We start from the raw sequence: 20,640 nt of genomic DNA on the forward strand, positions 1-20,640 counted from the left end.
CAACACCTTGATGAAACAGGGAAATCCACATCATTCTGTTTTTTACACAAATGAAACGGAGGAAGGCTTCTCTCAAGCCAGCAGCAAATGGCAATGTCAAGGTCAAATAGCTTGTTTAAGTGGTGGGTCCAGGCTCCAGCTTGGGGGAAGTAAAGGATTCCAGCAGGAATGAGGACCACAAGGAATTCGCCTGCCCTCTTCCAGAAGCAGAGCTGACTTCTAACACTGGCCTCAGTAAGCTTGAGGCAGGGCTAGGGCAGTGGAAGCAAATAAATGTGCCTGGCTCCTCAACACATCTGCAGGCTTATCTTTCCATGTTACTTCCTCTACTCTCTTATCAACCTGAAGAACTATGTGTCAACATGTTGCCTTCAGTTATTATTGCACAGGGACCACTTAAAAGAACTTTCCTTTGGTGCAGGGCTGGGGGAGGAGGGGCGGTTGTAAACCTTGGACCTCTGGCTGGGTGTTTCTCTGCTCCAGGCCTCACAAGCCCATGTAAAGAGGGATCATGTCAGGTGGCCCAGTGTTAGATGCCCCTCACCCCCAATCCAGCACAGCCCCCAGCTCAGAGCAGATTCTCGCATACCTTCACTGCATGAACAAGTTAACCTCTAACAGCCTCATTTACCTCAACCGCCATTACCTGGATACCTTCTAGGTGTGAACACTGTTGATTCAGAAGTGAGCATGCATGGCACCTGCAAGAAGTTGAGTCCAGGGTGGAGGCAGAAGAAAGGCATGCTGCTTTCCATGCGTTAAAAAAGCATGTGTAGCAAGAATGACAGATAAACAAGTACCAGGGCCAGTACAGGGGAGGAATGAGCCACAGTTTGGGGAAACACCAGAAGAAAAATCATTGAGCTGTGTGGGGACTTGCAAAAGGCTGTTGTGGAAGAGATGTGGTTTCAGCTCTTGGGGGAGAAGCGTCTGCCCTAAGCACAAGTGGGGAAAGGAGCAGTCCAAGCAGGGGGACCCTGGGAGCAAAGGCCTCCAAGGTGTACAAGTATTCCAGGGATAAAGCAAGGATGTCTCAGGGCAAGAGAACCCCACTCAGGCCAGGTCATACAGCAAGCATTTCCCTGGGGTGTGTGTTGGGGGGGACCCCACAGAGGCTGAAATGCACTGAATCAGAGTGGACCGAAGGGAGAGAAGGCTCCCAAAGCCATCATTACAACCGGCAGGCTTCTGTGATCAGACTTGACTTACGTTCCTCCACTTGTGTAAAAACAAAAGATGACCAATCATCTCTGCCAATGCATTTTAAAATCGCCAGTGCACAAAATCTAAGGGCCCCCGGCACTGGTTTCACCAACCCCAGCTGGGCTGGGCTGCCAGGAGGGAGCATGGGCACCAGCCAGTATTTACATCATCTGTGGATCAAGTGCTTGGAGTGCCCTCTGGCATCCAGGGACCAAGCCTGGCAGCTCCTGATCACAGGGTTCAGCGCTCCCCTTCTGGGCAGGTAGCTAGCTTTCCTGCCCCTAGACAGGAGCCTAAAGAGGCTGGGCAGGCTGCGAGGGGTAGGTGAGGTTACATGGAAAGGATGGGACTGCCTGCAAAGCTACTGGCTCCTCCGGCTCTACGGGCTCCACGGGCTCCACGGGCTCCACGCCGGGCTGCAGCTAGCGGCAGCGAGAAGGCAGTCTTCCGAGGGCTCGTTCTCCCTCCCAAACGCCTGTCTCTTGCTGTCGGCCCATTTCCTGCTCCGACTGAGGCTTTTTTCCAGGCCTAAAGGGAAAGTCCCTTGGGACAAGCATTGACAAAAGGAGCACAGCATCGCCTCGGCGCGCAGAGCTCAGCAGGAAAGTCTCCGTCCCGCCGCTGCCGAGGGCGCGAGGAAGGGCGGGGTTGGGGGCGGCGGAGCCCGAGGAGGGGAGAGCCGAGAAGAAGAGAGGGCCACTGGGAAGCCGAGAGAGCTAGCAAGAGAGCGAGCGGGCGACTAGCCGGCGGCTGGGGGAGGGGAGGCGATTCAGTGGGCCTCGGCAGTGTGCGCGCCTGTGTCCGTGTGTGCGCGTGTGCATGTGTGTGTGTGTGTGTGTTGGTGTGTTTCTGGCGCCTGTCCAAGGTGATTTCCCATAAACCACATGCCCTGCGAGCCTGCCGTTTAAAAGGCTGTGCCGAGGGCTGGCCAGAGACGTTCGGCCCGAGGAAAGTGAAAGTTCGCCTGGGTCTTTTCGGCGCCGCCACCGCTCTCTGTAGTCCGAACAGCGACGCGGCCCTCGGCCCGAGAGCCTACTGCGCAGCGGCCGGCGAGAGAAGGAGCGCGCGAGAGAGTGAGCACGGCCACCGCGCCCGACCGGGACCCAGCTGCCCGTATGACCGCGCGGGGCGCCGCCGGGCGCTGCCCTCCCATGGTAAGCAGCGACCAAGGTGCGGGGCTCGGCCAGGCAGGGCACGGGCTGCTCGGAGGCCAAAGCATGGGGCGCACGGGCTGTCCAGGCGCAACGACCCCTTTTGCGCACGGACTACGCCGGATCCTCGGCGGCCCTGCAGCTGCTGCCACTGCTTGTAGCGCTTTCCCGGGAGAAAGAAGGATACCCGCCCCCATTGCGCGGAGGGGAACGCTGAGCCAGCCACTGACGGGAGACAGGAGTTTGCAGCCAGGGGTGGAGGCCGCATATCTGCCCGGACACCCTGCCTCTCTCCAAGCAGAATACTGGTGCATCTAGTCTGGCGCCTCCCGCACTGGACACCTCCTTGGGGCCACACACGTGCTTGCTGGTCTAGCTGAAGAGGAGCGCTTCTGGAGGGGGACAGTTCGGCGGCCATCCCACTGGCAGCAGGGAAGGACATGGGCAAGCCGCTACTTGTTCTGCCCCCATATGCAGGGGCTGTTGGAGACTTTAAGTGGCTGCGGGGGTTAAGGGGACAGGCTCCAAGGTCCTCTGCGGCTATCCCTGCACCTCATTTTTTGCGTGCTCTGGTTGGAGTAACTGGGGCAATGCTGGGCTTCAGGTTGTTGGAGAGAAGGTGGAAAGGAGTTTAGTTTTGTGGAATCCGGACAGCTTAGGGGACCCGCTGCCCAACAATGGCAGTAGCTGCCCCGGTACCTGGCAAACAGGGGGTTGGCATCCCTCAAGTACTGGCTTCTGAAGAATCTTGGAGGTTGGGAGTGGGGAAGGAGAAGCCTGGCAGAGAAGAGCAGAAAAAAGAAATATTTTTTTGCAGGGCAAAGAAGAGTGTTGCAAGTGAATGCAAGGAGTGGCGGGTTTGAGGTGGGGGAGTAGAGTGGATCTCCAGGGAAGGAAGCACCTGATGGAGTCAGAAGGTGGTGTTGAGAGAGACAGGGAGAAGGAATGGGCTGTGAGCAAGGAGGTGAAGATAAGGGACTGGAGATGAGTGTGTGAGGGGAGAGGAAGAAATTTCAGGAGGAAAGAGAAGGGGGCTAGGGTTAGACAAGGAAGCAGCCCAAGGGTCGGATCTTGGCAAGTTCTCTCAGAGCCCTTGTTGAAGGGGGCATTGGAGTCGGCTGGTGGCTGACTAGGATAGACAGTCGGGCTGAACCGGCATCCAAGCATCCCTCTGAGCCTGCAGCGGAGAGTCCCTTCCCAGGGCTGTTCCCAGGGCTGCTGGGTGGGAGGAAGAACTTAACAGAGTCTGCCCAGCCAGATGCAGGCTGGAGTGTTAACCCTCGGATGCCCAACCTGAGCTTCCTTTGAGATAGAACCGGGTCATTACCCAGGAGCAAGGTCAGCCTCCTGTGTGGTGGCTGTGCAAAGCCCCCAGAAGTGGCTCCCAAGCCAAGTGCTGCTGCACCTGATTTCACACCATGTGCATGTCTGGAGGGGAGGCTGTCTTCCTGGCATTGCCTGCCCCAGCTGGTTCTTCCTTCATCAGGGCCTCCCAGCTTTAAAGACAGGCAACTTGAGGCAGATGTCTTCTGTGTGGCCAGTTTCCTCCAATAAGTTCTCAGTCTGGGTTTCCTGGGGGATACCTCCTCAGTTGTTCCAGAGCCTGAGGTCCCCTCTCCTCTCCCCGCCCCGCCCTGCCCTGCCACCATCACCGTGACTCCTCTGCCCCTTGTCAGCAGTCTCTGTGCCCCAGGCTGGGCCAGATCCTCTCCCCACCATCCCTGCCAGAGCTGTCTCTTCTGCCTGGAAAGAGCTGCCAAAGATCTGGGCTTTTGGTTAGGTGTAAATCAGCACGTTGTTGTTGACTTCCTTAGTCTCCCTGGGTTTTTCCAATGTGCTACTTATTTGTAGTGTTTGCCTCATCGCCTGGATTGTTGAGGCAAAGCCCAGAGCCCAGGGAGGTGCCAGCTTTGAACCCACTCTGCCAACTTTTCCCTGAATCTGTGGGCATCAGTTGCCAGGAGGCACAGGAGTAGCCTAAGCAGCAACTCGTAGCTAAGCAAAGCATGTGTCTCTAGCCTGGGATGGAGGGACTCCTTAGAATCAGGGAGAAGGATGGCTGAAGGACATTGATGAACAAGAAGGAGGGACATGGGGAGGGGAAAGGCAAGGTGTCAGGAACTAGTCCAGTAATCTGGGGACTGACCACCTGCTGGGCCAGGTGGGAGTGCAGAGTGGGGAGCAAATTTCTGTGCCACTCTAAGAGCCAGATGGCTGGCTACAGAGGCTGCTGGGAATGCCCCTAGGAAGGTGCCCACCAGGAATGACTCTGCATCAGCTGGGCTCCAGGAGATCTCTAGCATGAGCCAACTTCCCAGTGAAACTGAGTTGGGTCCCCTGGTTTTGTCTAATAGCAGAGCCAGGTCTGTGTGGCTTCCGGTGACAGGAAGGGCTTGTTTGGGGCACATGTGTCTGGCTTGCAGTTGTGAAGCCTAGTGCGTGAGTGTGAACTTCATGGTGCTACTTGGCTTGGTGCTGATGTTGCATAGACAGAGTCATGGTTATGAAATGAGAGCAACTTCTGCCTTCAGGGAGCTTCCTGGGTAGATAGAGTCTAGCCTAGCAGACATACCATCCTTGTCATCATGAGGAGGTCAGGCTGCCTGGGGCTCATAGGGACAGGTGGCTTGGCAAAGATGATATTTAGGTTGTCATAACTGGAGAGTGAGTTTGTACTATGGCTTCTAGGAAATCTTAGGAAAATTGTATTTGGAGTGCAGGGCAAGGGGAAAAAAATACTACGTCCTAGGGTATGGGGCAAAGTTTATGGCATTGCAGTTCCCAGGATTCTGTTTTTTGACCTTCCACAGGGAACAAGGGTGTCTGGGGAAAGAGGGAGCCAAGGAGAAATGACGTCTTCTCTGCCACAGACATGGCTGGGCCCCTGTATGCTGCTGGTCTGTCTCCTGGTGAGCCGGAGTGTCACCGAGGAGGTGCCGGAAGTCTGTAGCCACATGATCGCCAGTGGACACCTACAGTCGCTGCAGCAGCTGGTGAGTGGCCAGCCAAGCCTCAGCCTATCTCTTCCTGCTGCAGAAGCTGAGGCAGGAGTCAGGGAGCAGGGTCAGAGAGAGGGTAGGCAGGGCACAGGGCTGTCCAAGAAGTGACTGGTAGGTCCCAACCAGCTACATCATGTCTTCTCCCCATCACCTTTCGAAGGGAGGGATTCCAGTGTCCCTCTGCCTGCAAGCCTCTCTGTCTCCCCTGTGGCAGCACATGGGGTGGGTGAGCTTACGTAGCCCAACTATGTCCACTGTGCCCCCTGAGAAAGTTCCAAAGCCTGCTGTCCTAGGGGGATGCCTCCTCTGGGAAGCCAGCCCAGTGTGCCTGCATGTCCAGATGTCCTGGACTCACTGATAGGCTCCGAGCCTGGCACCAGAGACCTCACCCAGATGTGCAGCCCTCATCCCTCACAATGCTGGCCGGGTCTCTAGATTCTATTCAGGTCAGCAACCCCAGACCCAGTCTGGCCAGGCAGAATCAGGTCCTAGAGCTGGGGAGGGTAAGGATGAGAAGGCCCCTGGGTGTTCAACTCTAGGGTGGCAGGAGCTGGGACGTGGGTTCCCTGCCATTCCCATTGAGTTCCCCCTGCCTGCATCAAGCTTATGTCTGGGAGGTAGACGGAGCAGCTGGTCTTTGTTGTTTTGCAGCTCTCCCCTAGGCGTGTGAAAGACCCACAACTTCTTCTAGTCTTGGCTCAGTCTTACCAGGGCAGATGGATGAAGCTCACATCCTGGTCTACCTAGAAACTAGCTCCCTGTTCTGAAGCTGTGTTGACTGAGCCTTGGACACCCTGAAACTCCAGGCCTGTTCTCTCTTGCAGATCGACAGCCAGATGGAGACGTCATGCCAGATTGCCTTTGAATTTGTAGACCAGGAGCAGCTGGTAAGTGATAGCTATCTGTGAGACTTGTGTGTACCAGGTGGGGTGCAGTGCACATGGCGATATGCATGTCCTAGGGCTGGAGAGGGTGAGGATGAGAAGGCCCCTGGGTGTTCAACTCTAGGGTGCCAGGAGCTGGGATGTGGGTTCCCTGCCATTCCCACTGAGTGCTTACCAAGTGCCAGGCACTTTTCCAATACAGATCATGTGACACCACTGTGTGGTTCACGAATGCTGGTATTGTTTGCTGTCCATGAAGTGGTCATGGGAGCGTAGCTGGTAGGTGGATGAGGCCCAGTTGGAACCCCTAGCAGGGCAGCTCTGGGGCCTGTGACTCCCCTTCCAGATCACACCCTTTTTTGAGGTTGACACATCCATCTACTAGAGAAGTCCAGCCCTTCTTCCTACCCCACATGACGCCAGATCCTAGGTTTGGACCCCCAATCTGGCCTCCCTGTTTCCAGTACACCCCAATTCTTGCCACTAGGCGGAGCCCTCTGAAGCCCCAACTTGCTTCACTTTGCTCCAACCTTCGCTTCGCTCCCCAGAAGGGCAGGGCCCTAAAGGCTTTGTGGCCTGGTATTTCTGCCACATTGTCTAAGCCTTCCTGACTTTCCGTCTCTGCACAGGCTCTTCCTGACACCTGCCATGCCTTTCCATCTGTGCCATGAGTCCCTGGTTTCATATCTATTCACCTTGAATCTCCCATGCAAATGAGTCATGAAGCCTAGAATCTGTTCCCTCTTACCCAGGGCCTCAATATACCTCTGTTCCAGCTGGAGCTGGGCTCATCATCCAAATCCCAGCCTGGGTCATATTCTCCCCTCCCTCCCTCTCTTCTTGAGGAGCCCCCATTAGGAACCTGCTGGGCCATGCACTGGGGATCCGGGACTAAAACAGAACCCTTGTCTCTGAGATGACCACCATCTCTTTAAGGAGACAAACCCTGGGGTTGTTCTCTGTTCCATAAGGAAGCCTTTGGTACCCCTGTGTCCTGGAGGGTTTGAGAAGGTCACGTAGCCAAAGCATGTGAAGGAGGCACCAGGGTAGGAGGTGGGGGGTCCTCTGGAGACCATGGCCCCTCTGCACTTCTACCCTGATGGAAACTGAATTCTAGAAACCCCAAGGCATCCCTAGCTGGAATCCATGTTCCAGTTACTGTAGACCAGAGAGAACCAAGTGAGGGCAGTGTCCTCCTTATCTCCTAAGGGGACACACTGTCTCTGTCTGCCTGGAAAGAGGGGCCATCTGAGCCAGCTGTGGGGATGAGTATCCCCAGTGTCCCCAGTCCCCCGCCCCCAAGACCTGAGTTTCCAGTTTTCATTGCAGAAGGATTCCGTGTGCTACCTAAAGAAGGCTTTCTTTCTGGTGCAAGATATCATGGAGGACACCCTGCGTTTCAAGGATAGCACACCCAATGCCAAGGCCATCCAGGAGCTCCAGGAACTCTCACTGAGGCTCAAAAGCTGCTATACCCAGGACTATGAAGAGAACAACAAGGTAGGCTGGGCCTGGGTCTTGAATGGAACACAGATCACAGGGCAGAGGGTGACCATGCTCACTGTCATCAGTCACACTCCTCCACCTTGAGCCTGGACTTAAGCAGGAAGGAGGTTGTGGTAGGCCTTGACACTGTCCTTGTGATCAAGTAGCACAGGACTCCCACTATCCTGGAGTTTGTGGTCAGTTGTGGAACAACATCCTGTTAATATCATTCTGATCCCTAGGGGCAGCTGGTTCATCCAACAGATCACTAGCTGAGTGCCTGAGGTATACCAGACACAGTTCTAAACACTGAGGAATAGGTATACCAAACAGGCAAGACATCCAGGGAGCTTGCATTGGGGGGCAATGGCTAGAGTATTAACCAAGCAAAGTAAGACAGTGCACTGTGTAAAATGGGATGAGTAGAATTGGAGGGAGGACCCTACAAAGCTCAGTGAGTGACCCACAAATGAGAACCAAAGGACCCTGGGAGAACAGCTCCAAATGAGGTGAAGGAGGAGAAAAAGACATAGGGATAACTTCTGGCTAGAAAATGTCCATTTGAGCTTCTGAGATGAGAGCTAGGAAGCAATAGGGCTGGAAGAACATTTTAGAACATTCAGAACAGGAGCTGCAATAGATAAGTCCCTTACATGAATGGGAAGGAGCCCATTCAGGAACCTAAAGTGGGTTCCTGGCCGAGGCTTCAAGGCATGAAGGGTAAGGGGGAGAGAAGGAAGAAGCTGGACCATTCACGCTCTCCAAGATGTGGGACTTTTTGTCTCCAAGTCAAGGGAAACAGTGGCAAGTAGCTGAGTGACCCCATCTCTCCCATCCAAGTACTAACCAGGCCCAACCTTGGAGTGACCCCATCTCTATAGTGTGGTCACTGCTATGTGGAGATGGACTGGAGAGAGTCACAGCTTAGCTCAGCGTGATGCACAAAGGCAGGAGCAGCTGGCTGGGCTGCCCTGGGCTAGGGACCAAGCCAATAGGACTTGATGCACGCAGTAGGAGTGCAGAACCTCAGCCTTGGAGAGGGAAGAGGCCCAACTGGTTCTTGTCTTGAGCACCTGGCTATTTCAGTGATGCTGAAACAGGGCCATGAGTAGGCAGAGCAGGTTTTGGGAAAGGAGCAAGAGGTAAATGTTTGTGAAGAAGCCGGGTGGGCTGGCTGAGCAGGCAGCTTCAGGCATTGCTTAGTGTGCCCAGTGATATGCAGAGAGGAGAGCTGTGGTGCTGGCTGGGGTGTGAAGCTGCAAGACTGCACGTGAGCACTTCAGAAGTTCATAGAAATGCAATTAAAAGATAAGGCTGGAGTGTTTGGCACTGCTGCTAAGGTACTCATGTGCCATATTCAGAGCATTTGAGTTTGAGTCCCAGCCTTGCTCCCAGTTCCAGCTTACTGCTAATGTGTATCCTGGGAGGTAGGAGGGATGGCTCAATTAGTTGGATCCCTGCCACCCATATGAAGATAGGGTTGTGTTTTGGGCTCCCAGTATAGGCCTGGCCCAGCCTTAGGCATTGTGGGCTTCTCGGGAATGAACCAGCAGATAGGAGGGCTTTCTCTCTGCATTTCTACCTTTCAAATAAATTTAGGGGAAGATGAAGATAAGTTTATTTGGCTGGAAAGGGAAAGGAAAAGGAAAAGGAAAAGGAAAGGAAAGGAAAGAAAAGGAATCCAATGTATAGTTTTTCATTAAAAAGCTCATAGAAAATGTATGTCATAGAGGCTGGCTTGTGTTACCATGAGTTAAGCATCTCATGTCAGAATGTTGCTTCAGGTTCCGGCTACTCTGTTTCTTACCCAGATTCCTGCTAAGGTCCCTGCAAAGGCAGACAAAGATGGCCCATGTATTTGGGCCCTGCCACCCATGGGAGAGATCAGAGTAGAGTTGCTGGCTTTGGCCTGGCCCAGTTTTGGCTGTTGCCATCATTGGAGAGTGGACCAGCATATGGAAGATTTTCTCTCCCTCCTTCTCTCTTTCTGCTATTCTGCCTTTCAAATAAATAAATAACCTTTAAAAAATAAAAAAGAAAGTAATTCTCATGAAAAACTACATATTTAAATATCTTATGTACCACAATAAACTTAACCTTTTAATTCCAGTTTTTATTAATTTTTCCTGTTAGTATTGCCTGCTATGGGGGTAGAGACCAGAACCTCCCCTTCAACCCCCAGCATTTAGAGGTCAGGCGAAAGAGGGCGTGACCCATCAATGTGAAGCAGCAACCTGGGAAGTGTCAGTTTAGCAGGTACAGGCAGCTTTCCCACATGAAATCGGGTAGACCAGCCAGGCCAGGGCTGATGTGTGTCAGTTATTGTTGCAATGTGAAGGTTGTTGCTGGAGGCCAAGCAAGGTAAATGCCAGGAGAGCCAGTGGAGGAATTTGGCTCTACGAAGGGACAAAACAAGACAGACATAGCTGGAAGAAGTGTGCTGTTGAGGGGGAAGAAATTGTAACATGAGAGATACCAAAACTGCAGCTTTCCAACAGTAAAGCAGTTAAGAAAAATGGCTTAATCAGAGAGGTATGAAATGCAAAGTTTACAACTTGCTCAAAATACAGAGTCCCAAAGGCATATCCCTGTAGGCAGCCTGATTGGCGGAATTTGAGGCTAAGCCTAGGAATCTGCACTTGAAGAAGCCGCCTCTTCCAACTCATGATTGTGATGTAAGGTCCTTGGACTCAATTGGGAAAGCAGCTGTTGAACTCAAATGTGGTATGAAATTGAGTGAGGGGTGGGCTCCAGGAGAGGCTCCTAGGAAGTGGGGGTTGGACAGGGAGCTCCTGAGGGGGCAGAGCAGGGGCATCAGTCAGCACATGCCTCTATGGTCTGAAGCATGAGGTACAAAAGAGGGCAATCAGCTCTGGAGCACAGGGACAAGGGTTGCCTCTCTTTTATCATCTATCTATCTATTTACTTATTTGGAAATCAGGATTACAGAGAGGGAGAGAGAGACATCTTCCATCTGCTATTTCTCTTCCCAAATGGACACAATAAATCCAGGCGCCAATAATTTCATCCCATGTGGGGGTACAGAGGCCCAAACACTTGAGCCATCCAGCCCCGCTTTCCCAGGCACATTAGCAGGGAGCTGAATCAAAAGTGGAGCAGCCAGAACTTGGACCAGCTGGAACTTGAACCAGTGGCCATATGGGATGCTGGCACAGTTGGCAGCTTCACCCATTACAACAGAGGACAGGAGCGCTGAGGGGCAGTTCCTGGCTGTGAGCGCAGGGCTAGTCCTCTCACTCCTACATTTACCTGGCATCTATTAAAGACCCACTGCACACAGGCCAGAGTGACATGGCGATTCCCTCAAGCTCTGCACAACCTAGTATTCCCACTCTTGTGTTAACAGAGTGCCCACATGCCCAGGGGACCTGCCCACCCCTCAACAATGCTTCTGATGTTCAGCACCTGCCCTGTGAAGGACAGTTCTTATGGCCAGCAGGGCCTGTGCTGGCCCAGCTCTGGGTGCAGCTCTTGCCACGTTCCACCTAGATGGAAGTACTGCATGCATCCCCACCTGCTTGTTGATCTGCAATACTTCATGTTCTTTCCTGCCCCAGATCTTTGCACACCAAGTCCTTAGTGCCTGGGTCATTCTCTCTCCAACCCCTCCCCTGGTGAATGCTTGTTCCTCTTTCACTTGACTCCCTATGGAGATTCTCCACGAAAGTTCACCTTTGTCTCCCTGGTCACACACCATCAATTCACTCAGCACTCTTTTGTAGGACTAACTCACCATATTGGAACAGGGTCTTTAATGCCAATTCCTCTGCTGAATTTCAAGCCTAAATAGACCAGGAGCCCCCCTCCCCTCTCACTTCATCTCTTATGTGCTTCCCAGGTCGTTACCATTTGCCTGGCATATAAATGTATGTTTAATGATTCCAAAAGCAAATTACAATCTCAGGCTTGGTTCTGCTGCAGACCAGAGGTCTGGGAAGAGAGGAAGACAGGTGTGAGAGAGGACAGGAGCATTTGACAAATGAAGTAAACATAGAGCCCACCACCATGCTCAACCAGGGGGTCCCTGATCTGCTTCCAGGCCTGTGTCCGAACTTTCCATGAGACCCCACTCTCGTTGCTAGAGAAGATCAAGAATGTCTTTAATGAAACCAAGAATCTCCTGAAAGATAACTGGAATATTTTCAGCAAGAACTGCAATAAGAGCTTTGCTAAGTGCTCTAGCCAAGGTAAGCACAGGAGGGGTTGGCGGATGAGTAGAGGAGATGGGGGAGATATAGGCAAGGAGATTGGAAGGTGAGAGAGCAATACTGCACTGGACAGATCCCCCTGGGAGGCAGCCTGGTTGCTACTCGTGTTCCTGTGTGTGTAGACGTGCTTGTTTTGTGTGCATATGTGGCTTTATGTACCTCGACGTCCTGGGCACATGTCTTTTCTGACATGTGTGTGCATGCACACTTACCTAAGCCTGCATGTGGGAGCATCAAGAAGGCACATGCCAGTGGCTGTGAGATCAAAGAGTGGAAAAGGGGTCCCTCCTTCTCAGAGATCCTATTGGCATGAAAGTGTCCCATCATGGGCCCTGAAAGGCAGACTGAACATCCGGGGGCTCTGTGGATAGAATAGACCCTTGCTCCAGGAGTCCTTCTATGAATCATCAATGTACTCTGGCTCCAGAAGTCCCCAAGAAGCCTGGGGTGTCCCCTAAGTGGCCAAGACCGGATTTGAAGTCTGAACATCAGTCAAACCTTCCCAGTGCTGCCTCGGCTGTATACGTGTGCACCTTACGTGTCCTCGTCTTCACGTCCTGTGTCATATGTGCCCTCCTACACTCAACCTTGCTCCTCCAGGCTGGGGTTCAGGCCCTGCAACCTACCAACTACCAGGTCCAGTCTTGTTGTGTCAATGCCAAGGTCTCAAACTTGGGCCATGTTCCAAACCCAGCCTATTCTTGTCTGTGGCTGTGCTGTGTGGCTGGCTCAGCCTGTGCATGGGGGCTTGAGGGTGTCTAGTCCGGGAAGGCTGGCCTGGCTGCTGCTCACTATGGTTTGGGCTCTGTCCAGCAGGCATCCCAAATCCAGCTGCCTCTGGTCCATCTCACGCCAACCCCGGCTGTGCGCTTAAACCTTGCTCTCTGTTCTTGCTTTGGAGGTCCTGCAGGTTGCACCTTCCCTGCCTGAGCCTAGTATCATGAGCACCTGCTCCAGCCCCATCCTTTCCATGGCACCCCAAGTTGAGATTGGAGGGGAGGGGACCCCTCATTCCATGTCTCCCCTCTCCACCCGCTCAGGGAAAGCTGAACTGGAGGCTGGTGACTCTATCTCCTCCCCGTCTTTCTCTCTCCCTGTCTCTATGGTTCTTGCAGATGTGGTGACCAAGCCTGATTGCAACTGCCTGTACCCCAAAGCCACCCCTAGCAGTGACCTGGCCTCCCCTCGTCAGCCCCTTCCCCCCTCCACAGTCCCCATGGCTGGCTTGACCTCGGGAGACTCTGAGGAGACACAGGGTGGCTCTCTCTTACCTGGTGAGCAGGCCCTTGGAGCAGTGGACCCAGGCAGTGCCAAGCAGCGACCACCCAGGAGCACCTGCCAGAGCCTGGAGTCACCAGAGACCACTGTAGTGGAGGACAGACCCCCAAGCCACTCCTCAAAGCCTGCCACCGGGGACCTCACTCCTGAGGGACAGCTCATTCTGGACTCTGCCATGAAGACTCTCTGGGCCCTGGAAGAGGCTTCCGGAGAAGCTGATGAGGGCCGTGCCCCAGGGCCAGAAGAGAACAGCATCCAGGCCACCGGGCCAAGCAACCTACTGACAAAATCCTCAACGCTTCCTGCACCAGCAAAGGATGAAGAACTGGAGGCAGCAATGCGCACCTCCCCAGCCAGGCAGGGCTCAGTGGGGTCCACCGACCAGCCTCAGAATCATAGCCCTGAGAAGACCCAGCAGCTACCAGCTCTGCCCCCTGTCCGCCAGGAGCCAGTTGCTCCTGGAACCTTGTCACAAGGCCCCCTCAGCTTCAGCAAGCCCTCTGCTCAGCCCTGGCTTCCCAGGATCCGCCCCTGGGCCGGCCTGCCACTCCGCAGGCAGCTGGAGGTCAGAAGGAGCACCAGGGATCGGAGGAGTCCCGCGGAGCTGGACGGTGCAGAGCGTGCACGTAAGGGGGCCGCCTGGGCCCCCAGCCATCTTAACTCCCTTCCTTTGACTGACACAGGCAGTGAACCCACAGGAAGCTCCAAACCCCAGACCCAGGACTTTGCCTTCCATCTGCTGGTGCCTAGCATCATCTTGGTCTTGCTGGCCGTTGGGGGCCTCCTGTTCTACAAGTGGAGGTGGCAGGTAAGAGCCCCAACGGAGGGAGGGGGCCTCTGGTGGCAGGGGGTGGGGAGGAGATGCAGGGCCAGGCAGAGCCTGGTGCACCATAGCTTGGGTTTGGCTTGGGTTCTTCAGGGCTAAGAGATGTGGGGCATAGGATGGGAGGTGGAAATGAAAGTTGTTTCCAGAATTAGGAAGGCCCAGACTGGTGAGCTTGGACAGGGGCTGGGGCAGAAGGGAGGGGAGAGAAGGTTGACGGGCCAACAGACGGATAAGAGGGGAGGTGATGCTTGTCCTCTGGGAACTTGACAATACTAGAGTGAGAAGATGTGAAGGATATAGCCTGTGTGGGAGAGGGGACATCAGCAGGCAGGAGCTAGGATTCCCCCCACCTTCAAGCTGACCCTCAAGTTATAGGTGGTTGGGAGAACTCTTGGCAGCTCTCTCCTTAACACATGGGGCAGCACTGGCTGCTGCTGGAGCACCAGCCCCTTCTCCTCCCCCGCCTTCCACTCAGCAACTCAGCCTGATCTCTCCTGTCCCCAGAGCCATGGAGAGCCTCCATCCTCAGCAGAATGTCCCCTGGAGCGGCCTGAAGGCAGGTGAGAACTGGGGATGGGACTCTGGGACATGCTGTGGGCTGGCTTGGAATCCATGGTCACTCTAGATGATTGGTACTCTGAGGAATTGGGACTGCGGTCCTGTGGAAGGGTGTTGGAGAAGAGGGAGGTTTCTCCTTTTGCCTAGATACCTGGGCTTTCTCCTAGGTTCTTCCCAGAGTTCACCTGCACTGGGTGTTTGAAGCTTGAGAGAGCTAAGGCACTTGTGTGGAATAGGACAGGCTTAGGAGAGCCCCCTCCCTGTCCTGCTCTTGCTGAAATCTTATGCTAGCCCTGTGCTTCTCCTGCAGCCCCCTAACCCAGGAGGAGGACAGACAGCTGGAACTGTCCGTGTAGATGGACACTTTTACAGGTAAGCGGCTGATTCCCTCTCCTTCCATCCCCTCAAAATGAGCTCTACCTGTTGGTAACATGGTCAACTCTCCCAAAGCCCAATTCCTTGCCTGTCTCCTCTTTCTCCTTCTCCCTAGGCCATCCACCTGCAGGTCCATCCTACCATCTCTTTGCCAGGCTGACTCCGGCTATCTTGGCACTGGGTGTCTGGGCTAGCCAGCACATTCAATCCCAGAGTGACCAAAATCCTCTTCTTCCAGTCAAGGCTTTAATAAGGCCTTCAGCACCCGGGGAATTTTCAATTACTATGTGGCCAACCACTTCCAGCTATGCATCCTTAATGTGACTTCCCAGCCACTCCAGTAGTTGCACCTTTTGGCAACTTGCTCTCCATCCCTCTCTCCTTTTAGAGTCATGATACCATAGAACCTTAGTCCTGGATGGACTTTCAGAAGTCATTTGACCCAATGTCCCACTCCAAAGGGGGCCCAGCCCTCTCTATACATTCCTGGCAGAAAGTCAGCCAGTTAACTCCTGCACATGCCCAGTCCTAAGCAAGCCCCCTACTAGCCAAAGTGCACAACCATCTTCAGGCAATCCTGGAAGAAAGGCCTTCCTCCCAGGAGGCCACACAGGCCACCCCTTCTGTCCTGCACTCACGAAGCCCTGGATATTCAGTCTGTCTTCCAAGTCTCCAGAATTCTCCATGCTAAACATGGTCAAGTCCCTCAGACATTCCTTATATAATGTGTTCAGAGTTCATCACGCTTGTTTGTCAGTGTCCCTCTAATTAGGACACCCAGTCTTAGACACGGTCCTACAGGTGTGGCTGGGCCAGCTCAGAGCACAGTAACTGATATAGCATTCTTTTTTCTGTGCCTACTGAACAGCATTAGCTATCTAGAGCTGCAACGTCTTCTTATCACCTGCTGAGCTTGTGTTCTGTTCCATTTCCCCAACCTTGTCTTGCACTTGCCCTTGGGCAGCTTCACTTTTCTCACCCAAATGCAGGAGTTTCTTACTCACCCCGTTAAGACCATCATATTGGTCTGTGTTCATCAACCAAGCCGATTTCCAACCCCATTGTCTTCACAGCCCTCCCCTATATGTTGACAAGTGCATCTGATGCCAGTGACCGTGCTGTCGATAAAGACCCAGCCCCTCATTGACCCTTGGCCCTGGCTCCTCAGTCCCTGACAGCCCACCTCCAGATCCTCGCTGTCTGCCACAATGGGTTCCCTTCTGTTATTTTGTATCCAGTTAATACTATATTGATGTACATATACCTGGATGTCATTTTTACATATTTGAAAGTCTTATTCTACATGTGGGCATGCAGGCTGCTCCTGGGAAAACTGCTAACCCTCAGGGCGAGACCCTACTCTGCTTTCCTATACTGCCTCTGTCTTGCTAGGATCCAGCAGAGAAAGGGCATTTTCATACCTGCCAGGAACATGCACATGTTGACCTACTGGCTATGGGGCTTACTTGCTAAGTGACCCTGGCCAACAGTCTCTGGCCATTTGCCAGACCAATTATGCAGCTAACTAATTGACTAGCAGCTGACCAGCTGGTTGGGCGACTGCCCGCCTAATCAACCAATGAGCTGGTAGCTGGCTAGTTGTTAACTGATGAGCTGATTGGCTGGCTAACTTGCTGGCTGACTGCCTGGTTCATTTGCTAAGTGGCTGCCTGGCCAGCTAGCCTGGGGTGACCCTTCAAGCTTCCAGTCACACCGCTTGGCAAATGTAAGTGAGTGCCTTAGGGTCTTCCCATATGCAAGATGACAGGTCGAGGGACCTCCTGGAGAGATGGGGGGGTTGTCTGGCACATGCTCCTAACCAGGGGAGCGTGGCACTGGGAAACTGAGGATCCATTTTGTCAGAGAGTGGGCTTGGATGAGTGAGTGTGTCAGCCGGGGACATTGACAGGGTAGTAAGAGTGGTCCAGGCCCCCTAAGAGTCTCTAGCCTTTCTCCTACCCTTTCTACATGGCCACTCTCATGTTCCTACTGCTGGATCTCAGGGCCCAATCCAAGCTTTTCTTTTTCCCCTTCTTCCCCCTTCAAGATGTCACTTGCAGAGGCAGCCCAAGGCAAGGGGCCACATCTAGGCCTCCTCGACTCTGCCCCAAGGTCACAGCTCCTGGACACTTTCAGGAGCCTTAACTGCAGGCCATCAGGCTGATGCTGCTCCAGTGAGACCTGCAGGCAGAGCAACTGAGAGGGGCCCTCAGGACCCCCTGCAAACACAGACACCAGCACCTCAGCCCCAAGGAGCCAGCAGGCAGGACGGCAGGCTGGAGCTTGCCCACTTGGTGCTCCCACCCGCCCATGCCCTGGAAGGTCTGTGGCCTGGCTCTACCCTGCCTGGCTTAGAGCCAGTCAATGGTTCGCCCCTCTCTTCCCTTCAGAGCATGGGAATGGGCTGGGAGCCAGAGGCTGTGGCCCCATCTCTGCTCCTTAGCTGTCCACGGGCTTGTCCAACAAGGCCTATGGATTGTGGAGAGGGAGGCTTCACACAGGGTCCAAAGTCAAACTGCTGGATAGAGTCCAGGGGATTTCTTGCTCTGGGAACAAAGTATTCTGAGCATGCCAGACAGGGATGAGGATGGGGACAGGGTAGAGAGAGGGCAGGGCTCTGACTCCCAGGGGTGTGCAGGAGGCAAGGCCCTTGACTATTTGGGAGGAAGCGGAGGAGACTGAGTAGCTCGGGGGTCGGCGTGCCACATGGCGGGACCCCTAGACTTTCCCAGCCTAGTCCAAGTTCTTGGACTTTCAGTAGCCTCTGGCTGACCGTCTGTGATGCCCGTTGGTCCTGGGGTGGGAATAGGAAGATAAAGTCCTCATTGCCAGAGTGAACAAGCATCATCCTGGGGTCATCTCTCCTGTCTGACCCCACTCCCATTCCTGCTCAGACCACCCGCTATGGTCCCTGGCTCCCCAGGAAGGGAGAGGAGGTGAGGCCAATCTGCCCAGAGGCTTGGGCTACTGCCAGAGAAAGCCACCGGCCTGGTCCCTCTGTGGTGTCTAGGGTGGCCAAGAAAGTGAGGGAGCGTGGGAGGAAGCCCACAGGAACACCCACCTCCTCGCCTGTGTCCTCAGGGACCCCTGTCCCCAGACTGACAAGCCTTGCCTTCTCTCCCATACAGCTGGGCACCCGGGACAGCCTGACCAAGGGAGGAGACGCCATGGGGCCACTCACCACCACCCCTCCCCAGCCTCCTTCCTGGGAACGTGGCCTGCCCACCGCCAGACCTCCGGCTAACCAGAACCGGACCAATGCAGCCAGGCTGGGGTCCCTCCGCCTCGACCCTCAGAGCCTCAACCAACCAACCGAGGACAGGAGGATGCCACTCCCGCCTCCAACCCTGAGCGAGTGCCGGAGGATGCCCTGCCTCCCACCCCCCGCCACTGACCCTGTGCTCCGCTATTTATTGTGGGCCCTGGAGGCTCCCCCGTGCACTTGAGGACAGCTGGCAAGCCCAGCTCGGGACCCTCATCCCCTTGGGAGCTGCGCCCTCCTCCTCTAGCTTCCTTCCCATGGCCCTGTGGCCTGGGAAAGCCCAGGACAGGCACGGAAGACAGCAAGAGCCCCGCACCCATAGGACCTGCCTGGCATCCAGGGATCCCCGCATCGGGGACAGGCAGGGAGCTGCCTCTGGAGAGAAGAGCCTGTGACTCGCAGGGTGGGGCTGATATTGGCCTGATTTTCCCGTCACTCACGGTATGCAACGCAAGAGACGGGAAGAGGAGGCTACTGGCTGCTGGCTGGGTCGGCCCAAGGGTCTACACCCTCTGCTGACCTCAATGTCCTTTGCTGGTTGCCAGGCAGAGGGGAGAGGCCACCCCTGCCCTCAGGACCTGCCTGATCTGGCTCACAATGCCATGAAGAGGACTGGGCCCTGGCCTCCACCCTCCTGCCCTGCAACCCCTGCCAGGCCAAGGTTCTGGTCATGAAGGAAGCCACTGCACTGTGAATACCCACCCCTGCCTGCTGATCAGCCTGCCCAGCCGTCCCGCCACCGGCATCCCTCCGTCCTCCCTCCCACTGCTCCACTTTCTCCCCGGTTTCCGGCACTGAGCTGGCCTCAGCTGCTGACAGAGGGAGCCCTCCTGTCTCCCCCAGGCCCTGACCCTCTCCTGACTTGGCCTTTGACTCCCCCAGGGTGGGGTGGGGCAGGGGAGGGTGGGGAGGACTGCCTGGGCTACCGGCCAGAGCCGGTCTCAAGGCTGTGTTGTTTGTCCAGGTTTCTGCATCTTGCACTTTGACATTCCCGAGAGGGAAGTGACTCGGGGAAGGGAGAGAGGGAGGGGAGGACAGAGGCAGAGGGGCCGCCATGCTGGCCTGGGGTGAGCTCCGACTGAAATTGGGTCTTTGCAATACAGGTATGCTCCTGAGGCTGGGAGAGGGGCCTTCACCCCGGGACCCCATCCCACCCCAGCCCAGTCTCCTTGCCCTGCTCTCAGCAGGTACCTGGGGCTGAGCAGGCCGTCCTGGCAGGAGTATCACTCCTGCTCCACCTGCTGGCACTCAGCTCCCTGTCTGTCCTCTTCCTGCTCCTCTTTCTCCCTGACCTGGTTGGCAGTGATGCCCTCCGACCCTCGCACCCCATCCCACCTCACCTCTGGCCAGGCAGGGAGCTGCAGGACCAGGACATGCAGGTGCGTGCTCCCAGCTCTGTTCTGAGGGCCTCCACTTCCTAGCCAGCCTGTGGCTGGGGTCCTGAGACTGGGCAGCAAGGGAGAGGGCTATGTGCTGGCCCTTAGTCCTTTGGTGCTGGTATGCCCTTCCTCCCTGGGCCACAGCAGGTCCCCAACTGAGAGACCCTTCTTGGCCACTATGCTCAGGGGCCTTCCCCGCCTGCCTGAGGAAGTGGGTCTGCTGGCCCCAACCCCTGCCCTAAAGCTGACAGACAGCTGAAAGCAGGGCCTGGAGAACTTTCCCATAGGGCTCATCCCTCTCTAGTCACAACTCTAGATTCCATAGTAGAAAGAGTGCATCTAAAAATGGAAGGAAGGAAATAAAACAGAAACGAAGAAGGCATTTCTCTCCCACCCTTCCACCTTCAATGTAGAATATTTTAAGAGTGAAAAAAAAAATCCAACTCATTGCAGAAGCTCTTGGTGGGCGCCAGAGGGGCCTCCCTGAGCCCCTGACGGTGTCTCCCCCGATTCCCTGCACAGGAAAACCTTTCTTTTCTCTCTAGGAAAGCCGAAAGGGCATACTCGCTCACGTACTGTGAGGTCTCGTTTTTATACTTGGAAGTGGTGAATTATTTTATATAAAGTCATTTAAATGTCTATTTAAAAAATAGGAAGCTGCTTATATATTTAATAATAAAAGAAATGCACAAGCTGCCATGTGTGGGTCCTGTTGCTTTATGGGGTGTAGGTGGCAAGTACAGGGTGGTCCCCAGCTCCAGCAGCTTCCTCCTCAGAGATTTCCTGGAGGAAAGGAGGGTTCTCTCCCAAGCTCTAGTCTTGTCACCCAAACCTCCGGTGTTACTCTTGTCACCAGTACACTTCATCTGCGTGATCAGTTTTACAGGGAAACTGTTTAGAAAAGGGGTCAAGCCTCAACCTGGCGGGGACCCTGCAGCAGCCTAGCCCAGCCTGGAAAAATGGCTGGTTGGGCTCTGTCCAAGGGCCTGGGGAAGAAAACCCAGCTATGGT

The 20,640-nt window shown here is 54.7% G+C and overlaps 1 protein-coding gene across 4 annotated transcripts; it reads left to right on the forward strand.

The window, feature by feature from the left end:
• The first annotated feature begins 2,053 nt into the window (after window positions 1–2,053).
• Window positions 2,054–20,056, forward strand: CSF1 (colony stimulating factor 1). Of its 4 annotated transcripts, XM_040998420.1 has the most exons (11): window positions 2,055–2,357; window positions 5,225–5,347; window positions 6,178–6,240; window positions 7,567–7,737; window positions 11,783–11,930; window positions 13,067–13,546; window positions 13,817–13,849; window positions 13,913–14,037; window positions 14,560–14,615; window positions 14,924–14,985; window positions 18,117–20,056. In XM_040998420.1, exons 1-10 carry the CDS (start codon window positions 2,319–2,321, stop codon window positions 14,967–14,969), a joined length of 1,284 nt encoding a protein of 427 aa, XP_040854354.1. In that variant the 5' UTR covers window positions 2,055–2,318; the 3' UTR covers window positions 14,970–14,985; window positions 18,117–20,056. The 4 variants fall into 4 exon arrangements, with proteins under 4 accessions (XP_040854350.1, XP_040854351.1, XP_040854354.1 ...); XM_040998416.1 differs by having other exon boundaries at window positions 2,054–2,357; window positions 5,165–5,347; window positions 13,067–14,037; XM_040998417.1 differs by having other exon boundaries at window positions 2,054–2,357; window positions 13,067–14,037.
• The last annotated feature ends 584 nt before the right edge of the window (window positions 20,057–20,640 follow it).

The sequence above is a fragment of the Ochotona curzoniae genome, unplaced genomic scaffold (assembly GCF_017591425.1).
Source record: "Ochotona curzoniae isolate NIBS_2020 unplaced genomic scaffold, NIBS_Ocur_1.0 scaffold_1037, whole genome shotgun sequence".
In the NCBI taxonomy this organism is placed as follows: Eukaryota; Metazoa; Chordata; class Mammalia; order Lagomorpha; family Ochotonidae; genus Ochotona; species Ochotona curzoniae.

Coding starts and splice junctions, on each gene's coding strand:
- CSF1 (XM_040998416.1), top strand. CDS start 2,319: ATGACCGCGCGGGGCGCCGCCGGGCGCTGCCCTCCCATG. Junction 2,358..5,164: donor CCGGGCGCTGCCCTCCCATG/GTAAGCAGCGAC, acceptor GACCTTCCACAG/GGAACAAGGGTGTCTGGGGA. Junction 11,931..13,066: donor TGCTAAGTGCTCTAGCCAAG/GTAAGCACAGGA, acceptor TGGTTCTTGCAG/ATGTGGTGACCAAGCCTGAT.